Source organism: Thermobia domestica, chromosome 8 (assembly GCF_964235325.1).
Source record: "Thermobia domestica chromosome 8, izTheDome1.hap1.1, whole genome shotgun sequence".
NCBI classification, from domain to species: domain Eukaryota; kingdom Metazoa; phylum Arthropoda; class Insecta; order Zygentoma; family Lepismatidae; genus Thermobia; species Thermobia domestica.
In genome coordinates, this window is record NC_137461.1 from 89,871,989 (window position 1) to 89,887,374 (window position 15,386).

Genomic DNA, 15,386 nt, shown 5'->3' on the forward strand with positions numbered 1-15,386 from the left:
GCCGGTTTTGTTTGAACGTGTAACAACATATAATAGAAACAGTTTTTAGTTCGAACCAAGATGATAAAATTCGTGTTGTGTTCTACAACGTAAGAACTCTTGTGTCTACTTTGTATGGCTTGTTTCCTAAGAAAAGTATATCTACCTACTAGTGATGGCCAAATTTTCCGGAATCGGAAATTTCACTTTCCAGATTTTGGAAAAATCCCGAATTCACAAAATTCCGGAATTGGCCATCGCTACTACCTACCTACCTATCCATCTACTCTCTATTCTCTCTCTCTCTCTCTCTCTCTCTCTCTCTCTCTCTCTCTCTCTCTCTCTCTCTCTCTCTCTATATATATATATATATATATATATATATATATATATATATATATATATATATATATATTGCAATGAGCACTTCCAGGCTCATTGCTAGTTTTGTATATATATATAAATATATTTTAAAGCATTTTAATATTCATATTATTTCTTTGATTTTATTAATACATATATAATTAGCAGTAAGTACCAGCGCTGGTAAAAGCATGATAGAATTTGGTATATACTTATTAATCTTTTGTATAGATATATATATTTCCTGTTGTTCATTTTATGTATTGTTGAATGTGTATATATATGTATATGTTAATCGGAAAATTATCTTTTTCAGCTTTAGAGAAATATTTCCAAGGGGGGGCGCGGTGGCTCAGTGGTAGAGCGTTCACCTCTGGTGCTTGGGGTCCCGGGTTCGATCCCAGCCCCCGCCAAGTGAACTTTGTGGTGGACAAACACCGTGCTCGTGGGTTTTCTCGGGGTTCTCCCGTTTCCTCCCACTTTCTTCATTCCACCATTTCACTCATCTCTCATAATCACCGTCTCCTTTAGCCTCACCGGCATAACCGTGGGACGTAAAACTTAAAGATTTCATTTCATTTCATTTCATATTTCCAAGTTAGGCTAAAGTTTGCTTTGGTAGATAGCTGGTACAGTTTGAAACACTGCTAAACAGAACGACAGTTTCTCTCGTTGTTGCGGAGAGGGGGAGGTTGTAAAAATCATATATAAGAAAGAAGGGAAATAACAGAGGGATGGCAGATTCTTGATTCTTTTCAAACAGTTGAGACGGAATTTCTTTCGGGAGGAGCCTCCGTGCTCCATAGGTCTCGTTTTTCTTCACGACTTTTTTTTAAAAGTCAGAAGCAGTGTTGCCACACTTGGTACAATTGTACCAAATGCAGCCCTTTTTGTGATTCATCGGCCCGTTGGTACTGCGCTGGCATTTTCAGCCCCTTTTGCGAAAAAGTTGGTACAATTCTACCCAGCAATTCTACCCAGTTGGTACAATTCAGCACCATACATACAATTGTGACTTAAAATTATTAATGTGATGTCTTTCAGGAAAGGTTCTAGGATCCTGGATAGGTTTTATATTTTTTACAAATGCCAGTTCTCCTATTCTTATTACGGTCTATTATCCTCCTTCGGTCGTGAAATAAGCGAGAATATGGTGCAATAATTTATATTATTAATATTTGATTATTACATAGGCTTATTGTTTACACACGAATTCAAAGATGATTGATTTGTTCCTCGTTATATATATATATGGCCATAGTACCGTTTTGGTTTATTGGTCACTTTGAAATAATTAGAGGCGTGATAGGTTTCCTTACAATACACATCGAAGATGATAATTGTTTTCCCATTTAATTTTGAGGTCCCTGTTATACTTCCTACTTGCGAGAAAAGTTTCATCTACTTCTACGGTTGTTCGGGATCCTCCTATTTGGATTAAAAAAAAAAAAAAAAAAAAAAAAGATCACTTGCTTGATTTTGACTCTTGGAAGAAGGGGAAAGTGTTCTAGAACTTTAACTTCTTTTAGTTTCGTGTTATAGAGTCATTGTATTACACTGGTATAAAATAATGAATTCAGCCCTTTTTCTTTCAATTTGGCACTATTTTTCAGCCCACTTCATAGCTAGGACTGTGGCAACACTGGTCAGAAGAGAGGATGTAGAAGAGGAGATGGCTGTGGTTTAGGCCCAAGCTTTAGATTTGTTTTAGAGGAATACGAATCGGAATATTTAAATTCTGGTTGTATGTCCTTGGGGTTTAGACTAAGGATAGGTGCGATACCCGGATAGGAATTTTGAGTATGTATTTTAGTAGGAATCATTAGATTTATTGTAGGCAACGTCCGATTTGGGCGCTGACTATTGCAGAAATTTTAAATGAATTTTAGGGAAGACCGTTGCTATGGCAACTGGAGCCGAATAAGTATTTTTTTTTAACAGTTAGTTGAGTTAGACTAGCTGGGATAGATTATTGTACACAGCTGATTCCTCACTTAAGGGGATGACAGGCTGTTGGTTTGTGATTGTTTCCTATTACCGAGCCTGAATGAGGGTGCTATATTCCTAGATGAAGGAAATGTCCCTATTTTCCCCTTTTCCTTATTAATGATTATTAGTTAGTTGATTTTCCTGAAGGTTTGTCCAATAAAGGGCGATACTTGAAATAGGGATTTAGGCCAGACAGTGCTCAGAATGTTGGGTCTGTCTTTAGAGACTTCGAGGTTCATGATGGCTTGTACGAGGACGCATGTTCAGAACCTCTTTTAGAGAAATCTTAGCTATAATTTGATGGAAAGCTTCCGGACTGAAGCAATCAGAATTTAAGGCTTTAAGTAGGTGGAGACCTCTAGATATAGAGGTCTACCTAACTTTATATATTTTTTTTTAACAAATTAGAGAACTCAAAACTATTAATTAAGAATCTTTAGTTACGATAAGGGATTTTTTTTTTATTTCTGAATAAATTTTAGTATAATTGGAAAAGCCTAATTTATATAAAATTCGCTGAACCTTGGGTATTAAGATTAAGTTGTATTTGTTTGCTAATTACTCTAGACAATTAGTAAACATATTTTATTTATATTATGTAAGCGTCTCTTGGATTTAAGTCTCAGATATGGATGCGAAGAGGAGGTAGAAGGGGCAATTACAATATATGTCGGTTGTTAAAAAATTAGAATAGCACTACTGCCCTTACTGTATATCGTTAATTATGGCACCCGAGTTGTTGATAAATATTTCCCGCCGGGGCACTTCAGACACTTTACTTTTAAATTCTGGCCACCATCATCCTCAGCTTTTGAGAAAAAGTATTCTTTCAAATGTTCGAACGGTAAAATATGTTTGTTAAGTTATAATATGAGTAGCTACTATAGATTCCAAACCATCTTTGTTTACGCCTATATTCAACGTCGCTTTGCGCCTACTCCCTACAGGCTCAACCCTGCACAGGCCCACAACTTTCGTCCAGCCGTGAATGGGACTATATATACACAGTTAGGGATGCGCACGAGCCAAGTTTTGTGGCGGTCTTGTCTCGAAAATGTGCTCTGAAAGTGATGTCTCGACTCGAAAAATGTATATTTCTCTATTGGAAGAGCCGCGTCTCGAATCGAATTTTGTCAGGAAAATCCTGTCTCGACTCGTCTCGTTTGTTTACATTTGTTAACGTTGCATTGTTTTGTCATGAAAATATAAAAATGCATTACGTATGTACAGACGACGACTGAAGGCCGTTCGGAGTACCGCAGCGTTAGGATTACCGTGCACGCGGATTAATGAGTTTTTACTGTAAAACAACATTAGTTTAGAGGATTCGGATACAATGTTAATCTTTAGTTAAACATCTTGTATAAGTTTGGTGTTGAAAAAATATCCTAACCGCCAAAACACTTACCACAATTGCATAGGTCGTTAGGCTAAACTGTAATCGAACAGCAATGTTTTAACAGTATATTTGACAGAGACTCATTGAAATTCATTGAGAAATATACGGACAAATATTTTGAATATTTTGAATAGGAACGGTGAGCACAATTGCGCATTTTTTAGATCTGATAATGGCTATGTGGTTAGCGTGCTCGATTTCGTCGGTGATACCAGAATGTTATTTCAAATTGTTTTGGAGAGAGGGTAGTATCTGTGCAATATACAGAAAAGATTTTAGTAAACTTCATTTTCTGATAGAGCATGAATTAGATGAGGATTTGTAATAGGTATGAGAACGTAAATTCAAACACTGAATAATATTCAAAAAAAAAGTTTATTAATAAATATTATAAATTAGTAACGTAACACAATAAATTATGTTAAATAATTCCTCGTAAGCCAAGATATTCATAGAGAACATCTGCGTGACCAATATGAAAGAAAGTTTTCTATGAATCCAACTTCTGAATCTTGGTCAATGTCTGAATTGAGTTCGTCTCTGGAAAGAAAGAAAAATACAAATGAATGAGATTTAATTGAAAATAATAATAAATGTGTATATTTTAGGTTTTTACTAATTCCTTATTGAATTGGAGTAACTTCACAAAGAAATACTTTAAAATAAAGGATATACAAATTCTGCAATACTAGGAGGATATTATATTTTATTAATGGGATATACAAACAATCCCTAACAAAAAAAAAAAACTCTAAACATAAGATATATTAATCGATAGATCGTATGAAACTGAACAAAAATGATACAGTTTCAGAAAAAGTAGAGAAAAACTAAAATTTTATTGTAAACGTAAAACTTCATCTTATGCGATAACCATCCCACATATTAAGATGGAACTGATACTGAAATATTCCTTCATTTAACTCTTCATTATGATACTAGCAAGACGACAGTACACAATACCTTTAATAAGATGTAATCTACAATTATGACTAACTCTTGAAATTAAAATATTCGAGGAATTTAAAACTTAAAATATATAAAATGATAATCATGCCTGTTGTACTGTGTGGTTGCGAAATATGATCTCTTACTCTGAAGGAAGAACACAAACTGAAAGTATTTGAAAATAAAATACTTAGGCGAATATTCAGAGCCAAGAGAAACGGAGATGGGGAAATGGGGAAAAACTTTATAACAAAGAACTGCAATAACGTTTACCAGACATTATTAGGATCATCAGGTCTAGGAGGCTCAGGTGGGCAGGTCATGTAGCCAGGATGAAAGTAGTCGAGATTTTAAAATTTTGAACTGAAAATCCAATCGAAAAACGACTATTAGGAAGACTTAGGCTCAGATGGGAGGACAATATTAGGATGGATCTAGCAGAAATAGGGATGCAAAGTACAAACTGGCTCCAGTTGGCTAAGGACAGAAGTCAATGGAAAGCCTTTGTGAATACGGTATTGAACCTTCGGGTTCCATAGGCATACTATAAGCTATAGGCCATAGACCATAGGTTCCATAGGGTTAGTTAGTTAACTCTTTAACTTTATTTTATGTTTAAGTATAACTAATTGAAAAATGATATACTAAACATCAATCTATAGGTGAGGCCGCGGTGGCTCAGTGGGAGAGCGTTCACCTCTGGTGCTTGGGGTCCCGGGTTCGACCCAAGCCCCCGCCAAGTGAACTTTGTGGTGGACAAACACCGTGTGCGTGGGTTTTCTCGGGGTTCTCCCGTTTCCTCCCACTTTCTTCATTCCACCATTTCATTCGTTACTCATCATCACCGTCTCCTTTAGCCTAACCGGCATAACCGTGGGATGTAAAACTCAAAGATTTTCAATCTATAGGTCACCTCGAGCTGAACCAAAATAAAATGCTCGAGGGCAAATTGTCATGCGCACTTTTTGAGAAAAAACGAGCTAAACTAATTTTTATTGCCTTAATTCTTTGTTGCTAAATACTAATAGTAATTAGTTTATAGAAAACCAACAAAGTTAAGTAGCTCAATATATCTATTGCTGTTTGCCTTCTGACTGACACATATACACTTAACTATGGTATAACATATATTTGTAACAGTGACACAAATACTATTGTAAAGATATCCAAATAATGACACATGGTTAAACAAAAAATGTAGTTTTGATACATACCTTGAGAATATTTAGAAACTACAGCCGCAGGGCTCATGCCAATCAGCCGTGTATATATAATCACTGGAGAACGCATAATAAGCAGGATAAACTGGTGGAGACGCCGGATCCTGGAACTGAAATATTGGCACTGTGCTTCCAGCCTTCCCGAGTGAGATAAGTCCTGTTGTTGTGACATCAAGCCAGAAACAAACGAATGTTCTGGAATTAAGGATGTCAGGAGTAGCAGTAGTTGATATTTCAGGACCGTTTTGTGTCCTTCGAACGCCTGTGTACATTGGAGTTGTGCCATATTTTGTTCCACCAATTACAATTTCGTAGACCGCTTCAGTGGCAGAAGGAAAAGCATGTCTGGATAGCAGTACAAGGGCATCTGAGGCAGTGCGTACTCCAAATTCCAGATGAATTCCAGGAGCACCAGTTCCTACATCTGGAGCTGGGATTGAGTAGTGGACATAATTGTAGTTCGCTGTAGTAAAGGTCTCAGCTGTGGAAGAAAAACGGAAGATACTTTAGTTCGTATGTTAATGAACATCAATAATGCAGTAAAGAATGAAAAAAAAATTAAGAAATATTAATTTACTGTGGTTTACGGCGATGAAACAACTGGTAGAAGTGAGAACGGGTCCACTTAGGGTCATCACCTGCCCGGCTTTTGCACGACATGTCAGTTTTTTCTTTTAAATCATGTTTTATCATGTCCAGTAGGCATTTCTCGCACTATTTTGAATTGTCAGGCATTTAATTATATTTGTTTTCCATTTTATATTATAAAAATTATAAGAATTAATAGATATTTTTAACAATTTGAAGCATGTCAGTAATTGAGAACTTAATGTAACCTACATTTATGAATTGATAAATGCTATTTCCTTGGTCTGGTATGCATTTCTGGTGTAGATCAAACTTGATGAACAGTGGAGTTAAAAAAATCAGTAAAGTTCTTAAATTTTGCCAATTTTATCTTGTAATTCCAGGCAGTAGTGCAATGATTGAAAGAATATTTTCCCTAATAAACATTCAGTGGATAAACGAAAGAAATGATCAAACATTGCAGATCATTGTAGTAAAATATAGTTTCAAAGCAGTGGCGTATTTACGATTTTGTTTCGGGGGGGCTTTGCTAACTTTCGGGGAGGCTTTGCCTGAAAATGTGAAAATTTTGCAAGATATGTCATATACTTTACTATAGTAAGTAAGATTTCGGGGGGGAGCTTAAGCCCGGAAGCCCCCCTTCCTAAATACGCAACTGCTTCAAAGTAATGTCTTGTGAAGAATTTTACAAATTTTACTTATTGCAAAAGCATAATAGATCTCTTCTATCAGAAGTGAGGGATGAAAACAAGTATTATTCTGTTCCTGTAAACAGTGTAGCGTCAGCATCTTCAACACAATCATGGGGTAATTGTTTTCAAACTTTCAAAAAAATGAAAAATTAGGCATTTTTTTGAAAGATAAATTTGATATAATAACCCTAGGTTCACCTAATGAAAATGAACACATATGGAACATGGTTCATTATAAGCTCACATAATACAATCTAAATTAGAACTTGTGATCCTTTGTATCAGAGATGTGTTTCAGACAGTGGATCACCGCAGCTACACAAACGTTACTGTTGAGATACGAATCATGATTCATAGCATAAAATAACATTTCTGAGATTAATGCCAGATTTTCTTAAACTACGAAGTACATTTACAAAATATATAGTCGAACCCGTATACCATATCCAATTTCTACTGAATAATGTAAAACAGTCAAAAATTTACAAGGCAACACAATGTGTACATGTCTAAAATTTCAGCATTTGAAAGAAGATAATGATAGCTTACAAGAGATAATTTCCCACTCCCTTTTGGCTTACCTAAAGATATAAGTAAACAAAATCAAAATTTCGGTCTACTATCTCCGTAGAACTTGACTAATTCTGAGATCAGACAATAGCAATTATGTTTACATTATAACACGAATAACCCCGATAGCACATTTCGGACTACATCCCTGATTGAAATTTATTGGATATAACGACATATGATATAGATAAAAATGTTTTGTAGGTACTATGAATTATGTTAATTTTGCGATAATTTTACTTACTTCCTGTAGCTGTAGTAACAATCCATTGTGCTGAAGTGCCTACCCATGATGAAAATCCAACGTAATTGAAGTCATAATCTCCAACGTACAGATGTAAAAACGGCACTGTCGATGAACTTAATCCAACTTCAATAGCTCCACCCAAATATCGAAACCAAAATGAGACATAACCCATAGGATTCAAGATGTTTGGCGTAGAAACATGAACCAATTCTTGACCTAGTAGAGCATCTCTAATGCTTGAGACTTGGTTTCCTCCAGCTCCTATCAGAATTTCATAATTTGGTAAGGTCAAGTCTTGGTTTGTTGTCAAACGCAAGTAGGCATCAGAACTGGCCAATACAAGAAATTCCATATGTCTTCCATGCGTAATGTTGATTATTGGCTCATACGTAGTATAACTATATCCTGTTGTATGTTGAGCACAAACGCCTGTGAAACAGAGAAGATATACATGAAAAGAACCCTCTAATGTCTTAACAGCAAAATATATGATTGTTTTAGTGTGAGTAGGTTATGATTTTCGTCAAGTTAAAAGACATTATTCTTTCAGTTTAAGATACAAAGATCTCCTAATGCAAGCTTGAAAATGTAAACTGAACAATAAACCAGCGTCGTCACTTAAAAAATTGCTTTGTGGCGAGGGGAGCTATAGACTCTCCGATATAAGTAGTTTTTATTATTATATCGGTTAAATTTTGTATTGATATTGTATTTATAGTATTGATTAACATGTATACACACCTCCAACTCAAAGTAAAGTGCTGGAGGCTGAAATGACGCTATTGCAATAAACATTTCAAACAATTCTAAAAGTTCTTTTCTCGATTATAAATATTTACTAGATAACAAATATATATATATATATATATTGATATCTATGTGATTTCCAGCATATACATCGTAGATTGTCTGAACATTTCGATTAAGTAGGATATTGTGATATATTTAGGGTCATACAGAGGAGTGAATTTTGCGAATCTTGCGCTCCCTGAAATCCCGACTTCTCTGTAAATTTAATCTGACTTCTATTAATGATTTGTTTTTTTTTTACAAAGTTTGATATAATTTATCTTCATATTGAATTTGGACCTCCCCGAAATAAATTCCTGTGCACGTGCCTGGATATAGTATCCCTTATGGAATGTTCAAGTTTTATTACATTTATATTGACTGTCGATTGTTAGATACAGAATTTCTTTCAACAATTCACCAAAACATTATTGTAAATGCATTCTTCTGAAGTTAGAAACAGATATAAATTTAAACATCATACACACATTAAGAAAATGGCGTTGTACTTCACTAATAAGCATATTTAATTTTGAATAATGCGTAGTCGGTGTATCGGTTTCCAAAGACATAACTCTTAACTTTTTAGACTGCAGTTCACTACTTCTTAATTTAAATAGCTCCCTCAATTGCACCATGATGCTGAATGACAGCTGAAAATTCAGTTGCTTTACCGGGAATCAAGTCCTCTACCGTGCGGACCAAGGACACGTGTACAAATTACTTGACTAATCACGAATTTTACAAACAAATTGAAGGGTTTTCTCTATGTACATGCCACATTTTATAAGATGTTTTTCTTAGAATAATCACTATCCTAGACTCAAAATTTAGGAATATAAATGTATATTTTATTTCCTGTTTTGTGTTTGGACAACATTTGATAAATGAAGAATGTTAAATTTTCTTTTAGCATTCCAAGTCATCAATTACTGCAATATTTATTTATTTGTTTAAATATAAATATACTCTGGTGAAGACACCAAAGATGCACGCGGAACTTACATTCATGAATAATTCTATACTGGTAATTGAAGCGGTCAGTACTGTATACCCTTTTATATCTCAAGTATGTAAGGTTAATTGAATCTCACACACATTTTTTTGAGATTTAACCAAAAAATCTTATATATACGATTAAACTGATGCCAGACAACAATAATACTCCAATCGTTATATATCCTCCCGTATTCCAAGGTTTTAACCTCGTCACTATTTTTTTTTTTTTTTTTTTTTTTAGGTTTAACCAAAACATCTGATTTTTTAGATTAAACTGATACCAAACAACAACAATACTCCAAGCTTTATATATCCTCTCGTATCCCAAAGTTTATAACCTAGTCAATATTTTTGAGGTTTAACCAAACAAAATCTTAAATTTGAAGTTCAACTGATGCCAAACGAAAAAGATACTCAAAATGTCTTATATCTTCTCGTATCCCAAGGTTTTTAACCTCGTCAATATTTTTTGAGGTTTAACCAAATAATCTTATATTTGAGGTTCAACTTATGCGAAACAACAACAACACTCTAGGCTTTATATACTCTCTCATACTCTAAGTATGTGAAGTTTTAATGTAATATATCATCAAAAACTTTTTAACCTCAAAAAATCTTTTACCTTGTAACCCCAAAAATGATAAACTCAACACTATTTCCGTATGTGTAGCATGGATAACCATTGTTAAAGTAGTCGTTATGCGTGGAAGTATTAACGGATTGCCTTCATTAATGAACTCAGCCGAAATAATAGCTCTAAAAAAATAGAGTTAAAAATTCACTTTTGTTCAGGAATTATCATGTGAAGTAACGAACGGATGGTCCGAGTTTTGTTTATTTTTTTGGATTATATTTTCCTACTAAATGTGAACTTCCTTTTAATCCTAGCAAATTTGAATTCACAACCAAGCTAGAAATAGTATATCAAATTTTTGAACGCATAAACTTTGGATGCTATATGTATGTGTATTTCGAGCCCTAAGGAATGGTGAGCAAGAAGGTATCCGTACACCTGGATAAGAAAAAGTTTACATTATTGTATTCCGAGACTGTTACAAAGAATCGGTGAAGAACATTCCTTTCTTGTTTGCACAAATTGGCAACATTGCTGCACATTTGTTTAGCTATTATAGCTAGAGATAGAACAACGAAACTTTAGCAATAGCAATAAACTACAAAAATTCAACATATACTTACGTGTATCTATGAATGGTATATTTTTAAAATTAGCTTTTGCAAGCGCCAATCCGATAATGGCAAGAGCGAAAGGAAGATGTTTCAGCACTGAAAATAGAAATAGATACATTTATTATTAACAACTACAAAATCAGCTACATGTCTAATTTTATTTTCTAATACATTGGTTAAGCGATATTTTGCAAGTTTTCTGAAGCGTTGCATGGTTTTTCCCGTAATGATTTTTTATTCGTGGTTACCGCCCGAGAGTCACGAGTCTCGTAGTCGATTCCGAGCCTAATGTTGAAGAACTAATTGGCTATATCAGAATCTTGAGTCGCGAACAAAACAACACAAGAAGATAAACGAACTTGATAAAGTTTTTGAAATTGCTTTTCTTTCATCTTTAACTGAAACAAGACGACACGTCATAATCGAAAAAAATGGTGTATATACTCTATATTGCCAAAAGTCACCGGATATCCGGTACTGTTGGTTCGAAAGCCACTACACGTATAACTAATAGGATGTTGATCCTCCTTTTGCAGCCTTTATCTTTCGGGGTAGGCTAGCTATTAATTTATGGTATACTGCTGGTGGAATTCCTCCTGTAGCATGATGAACAGTACACGTTTGGTTGTTAGTCGAGTGGGTCTGGCACGCAAACGACGCTTCAATTCATCCCAAAGATATTCCGTAGAGTTCAGATCTGGGTTTTACGCCGGCCAGGCAACCACTTCCACCTGAATACTCTCAAACCACGACTCAATGGTGCGTGCTGTATGAACAGGAGTATTATTGTGTTGATAGAGAATGAGACCTTTCCCAAACATTTTCCTTAGCGTGGGAAGCATGCTATTGTCTAAAATATCTTTGTACACACCAGAAGTCATCGACCCAGCAATTAAAAGACGCGACAGCCACAAACCATGACACTACCACCACCAAATATCACGGTTGACACAATACACTCCGGCAAATGCCGTTCGCCAGGCATTCTCCAGGTCCATACAAGCCCATCATAGTTCCAGAGTATGTATTATTATTCATCACTCCACATTACATTTCTCCACTGCTCCAAAGTCCAATTACGGTGCTCTTTGCACTATTGAAAACTCATCTGCGCGTTAGTGTGTGTGATTAGGGGATTTCTGGCGGCAGCGCGACCTTGGAAACCAATTGCTATCGCCTCTTGCGGACAGTTCTGTCATGGCCTGTGTACCTGAGCTGAGACGGAAGTCCTCTCCAACATCTGACAAAGATGCCTGCAGGTTGTTTCGCACAGCACGCTTCAGGGTTCTCCGGTCTCGATCACTTAGTTTCTTGGCTCTACCAGAGCGGGACTTTGGTTCAGTAGTCCCATGGCGTTTCCACTTGACATGACACCGCTTCACGTTTAGCTGCTGAGAAATTTCTCTGAGCGTATATCCATATTTATGGGCACTTACAATCATGCCCATTTCGAATGCGCTCAACTCGTTCCGTTGACTCATCATGACAGACAACATGCGTTTGATGCTCCGTCATTTATATGGCGTCAGTGAGGTGTACTGACGTCATTCTGGGATCGTTTATTTGACGTGAAGGGGTGTCCGGTTACTTTTCGCAACATGGTGTATGTATTATATTTTAGATAAAGAGCTATACATTTTACATATTATATTTAAAATAAGAGAAACACAACAAATTTTACAGCTCATATAGTTTATTTCCTCTCTGTTGGATTGTATGGCATCCTTAGCTGTTTTGTTCATTTCGTTGAAAGTTAAGTGTTTTTCAAGAGTAAGTTTTATTTTGCATTTTTCAAAAGTAACTTTTAATTTTAAACTTGTTTGCAACTATTTTATATTAAAGAAAAGGTCGGCATATCAAAGGATATATAGTTTGTGCGAAACATGAAGATATAATTTCATATTTTCTTTTATGTTCGTCCATGGATGCAGAAGTTCTTTTATTGTATTTTTATTACTCTTTTACAGTTTTATTTTAGTTTGAATATTTTTGTTGTACTGTTTATGCCTAATAGGTGTTTTTTATTGTTTTTTTAAATTCATGTGAAATTTATACACATTGCGAACCAGATCTGGCAAAACATTCCCTAATACTGCTCATAACAGTGCACAACTGTGATCAAAATGAGAAATTTTGTGCCAAATTTTGACACTGGAAAGTTGCTCGATGTAAGTTCAATAATCCTTAATTACAATTATCTCAATGCGTTACTAGCGAAGCAGGAAGTATTGAGAGGAAGTTGAGTGTAGTATTGAAATTTTTCTTTGTATTCCTTATGAACTTAATGGGTTGAATAGAACATACAGTATCTTAGTAGTGATTTACAGTATACTGATACTAAATAGTAGTTTATATTCAGAATTTACTTTTTTTTTTTTTTTTTTTTTTTTTACATAGACCTCTTATATTACTGCAGTAGTTTAACTTCAAAGTGTATTTCTTTGTTCTTATTAACAGTGCAAACTTTAAATGCAGTAAAGATTAAGATTATCCATTAAAATATATAGCTACCTGATTCTCCTGCAATTGATTTTGTAAAGTGATTCAGTTCCTGTGATTGAACTTGATCAAGACCAATCATCTGTCTTCTTTATTCTAACGAGTAAATTCGAGTGGCATTAAACCGAAAGACTTCATTCCATTTCCATTTCGGTTCAATAATTAATTTGTTTAAGTAATATTAAATTTATGTATGCAAATTCATTTTGAAAAGTAATAAAAGGTCATTAAGTAGACGAAGAAGAAATCTGTGAATTTACACCATCAAAATTACACTTGAGTTCACAGGAAACCGAAAAAATAATTCTACATATAAATCAATTGATTAGAAAGAAATGTCGTAAGTAGTTAACAGGGCTTTAACTATTTTCTGTATTATTTAGCTTATAAAAATAAATGTTATTTTCATTTTTAAATAGTTTGTTATAAATTGCTGTGATGAACATATTAAATTTAAATCATTGTAAATAGACCTCAAACAATTTGGTTTTGTGCAGCGTGGACGTTCCTTATATCTAATTAACCACACGCAAGCTATTTATTTCCGTATTTTAAGGGGAAAAAATGTAAAAGAAGGAGCACGTCCAAAAAGATTTTCTTTTAAATTTTTCAGTACAAAATACTACCTTTTGTGACTTTAAGATATTGAAAATTAACTCTTACAAGTTATTTTCTTATGTCAGTAGATACAACAGAGTAAACGTACTGAGTATCATACTAAAACTGAGTAGAAACTCAGGAAGAAGTTGATTTCTGACTTCAATGTCTCTGACAAATCAATAGTTTCTCATTAATGGACTAAATGGAACATAAAATGTCGTGCATTGATTTTTATAAATTTCGAAGAAAAAATTCCGAAATTTATCAAATGAATTTACTTAAAAATATACCAAGAAATATAAATAGCTACGTTATGTCAGTATTTTAAATAGAAATGTTGCAAGTGTAAGAATAATAGAAAAGTAGTCATAATAGTTTAACAAAGATATTACTTACTGTTGGACAAGTTAGGTGTTATAAATGATCCCAAGACTAGAGTAAAATTTGATGTACGAAAATTCTTTTTATATGATTTTGGAAAGTTAAAGTTCAAGAGGATTAAGATTGTATCATGTTATCATAGATATTTCTTCAATTTGAAATAAAAAAATATGAGATAATTCTTCATATTTTTTGTAACAGTTATACATATTTATAACAAAATGACATAATCCTCTCAAGTGCTGATAAAATTAGTCTAGTATGTTTATAATCTCTTTGAACTATATAAAAAGTAAAAGATAAAATATTCACCTCTCAAATATCTCAAAGTCGGAGGTTATGATGAATGGGTTGAATGTTTTAAATTTCACTCTTATGTGTTGTGCCTTATTGATAATAAAATAAGATGAATTATGTGACATGAGAGAAAATGTTTAATTACTGTATATTGTTAACATTGTATTTTAACCGGAATAAAAATGGCAAACTTTATTTAGTTCAAAACCTTTTGTCGTTGCGAATCCTGTCGAGGAATTTGAAGCTTAAAATATATAAAACGATAATAATGCCTGTTATTCTCTATGGTTGCGGTCACTTACTCTGAGGAAAGAACGTAGAATGAAACGATTTGAGTACAAGATCCTGAGACGATATTCGGACCCAAGAGGAACGGAATTGGGGAAACTTCATAACCAGGAACTACGTAACTTATACCGTTTACCAAACATTGTTAGGATTACCAAATTTAGGAGGCTCAGGTGGTCAGATCATGTAGCCAAAATGGCAAAAAATAGGGACACTTGCAAAGTTTTAACTGGAAATCCGATCGGAAAACGAACACTAGGAAGACATCGGCTAGGATGGGAGGACAATATTAAGATGGACCGTGTAGAAATAGGAATACAAAGTAGAAACTGGATCCAGTTCGCCAAGGG

The 15,386-nt window shown here is 34.4% G+C and overlaps 1 protein-coding gene across 1 annotated transcript; it reads right to left on the minus strand.

Annotated features, from left to right (window-relative positions):
• Positions 1-4,086: 4,086 nt before the first annotated feature.
• LOC145693060 (uncharacterized) lies at positions 4,087-14,522 on the minus strand. Its single transcript, XM_081768731.1, has 5 exons — positions 14,467-14,522; positions 10,981-11,067; positions 7,993-8,424; positions 5,893-6,379; positions 4,087-4,270 (listed from the first exon to the last, which is right to left on the minus strand). Coding segments are annotated over exons 1-4 (996 nt in total). The 5' UTR covers positions 14,468-14,522; the 3' UTR covers positions 4,087-4,270; positions 5,893-5,903.
• Between the last annotated feature and the right edge of the window lie 864 nt (positions 14,523-15,386).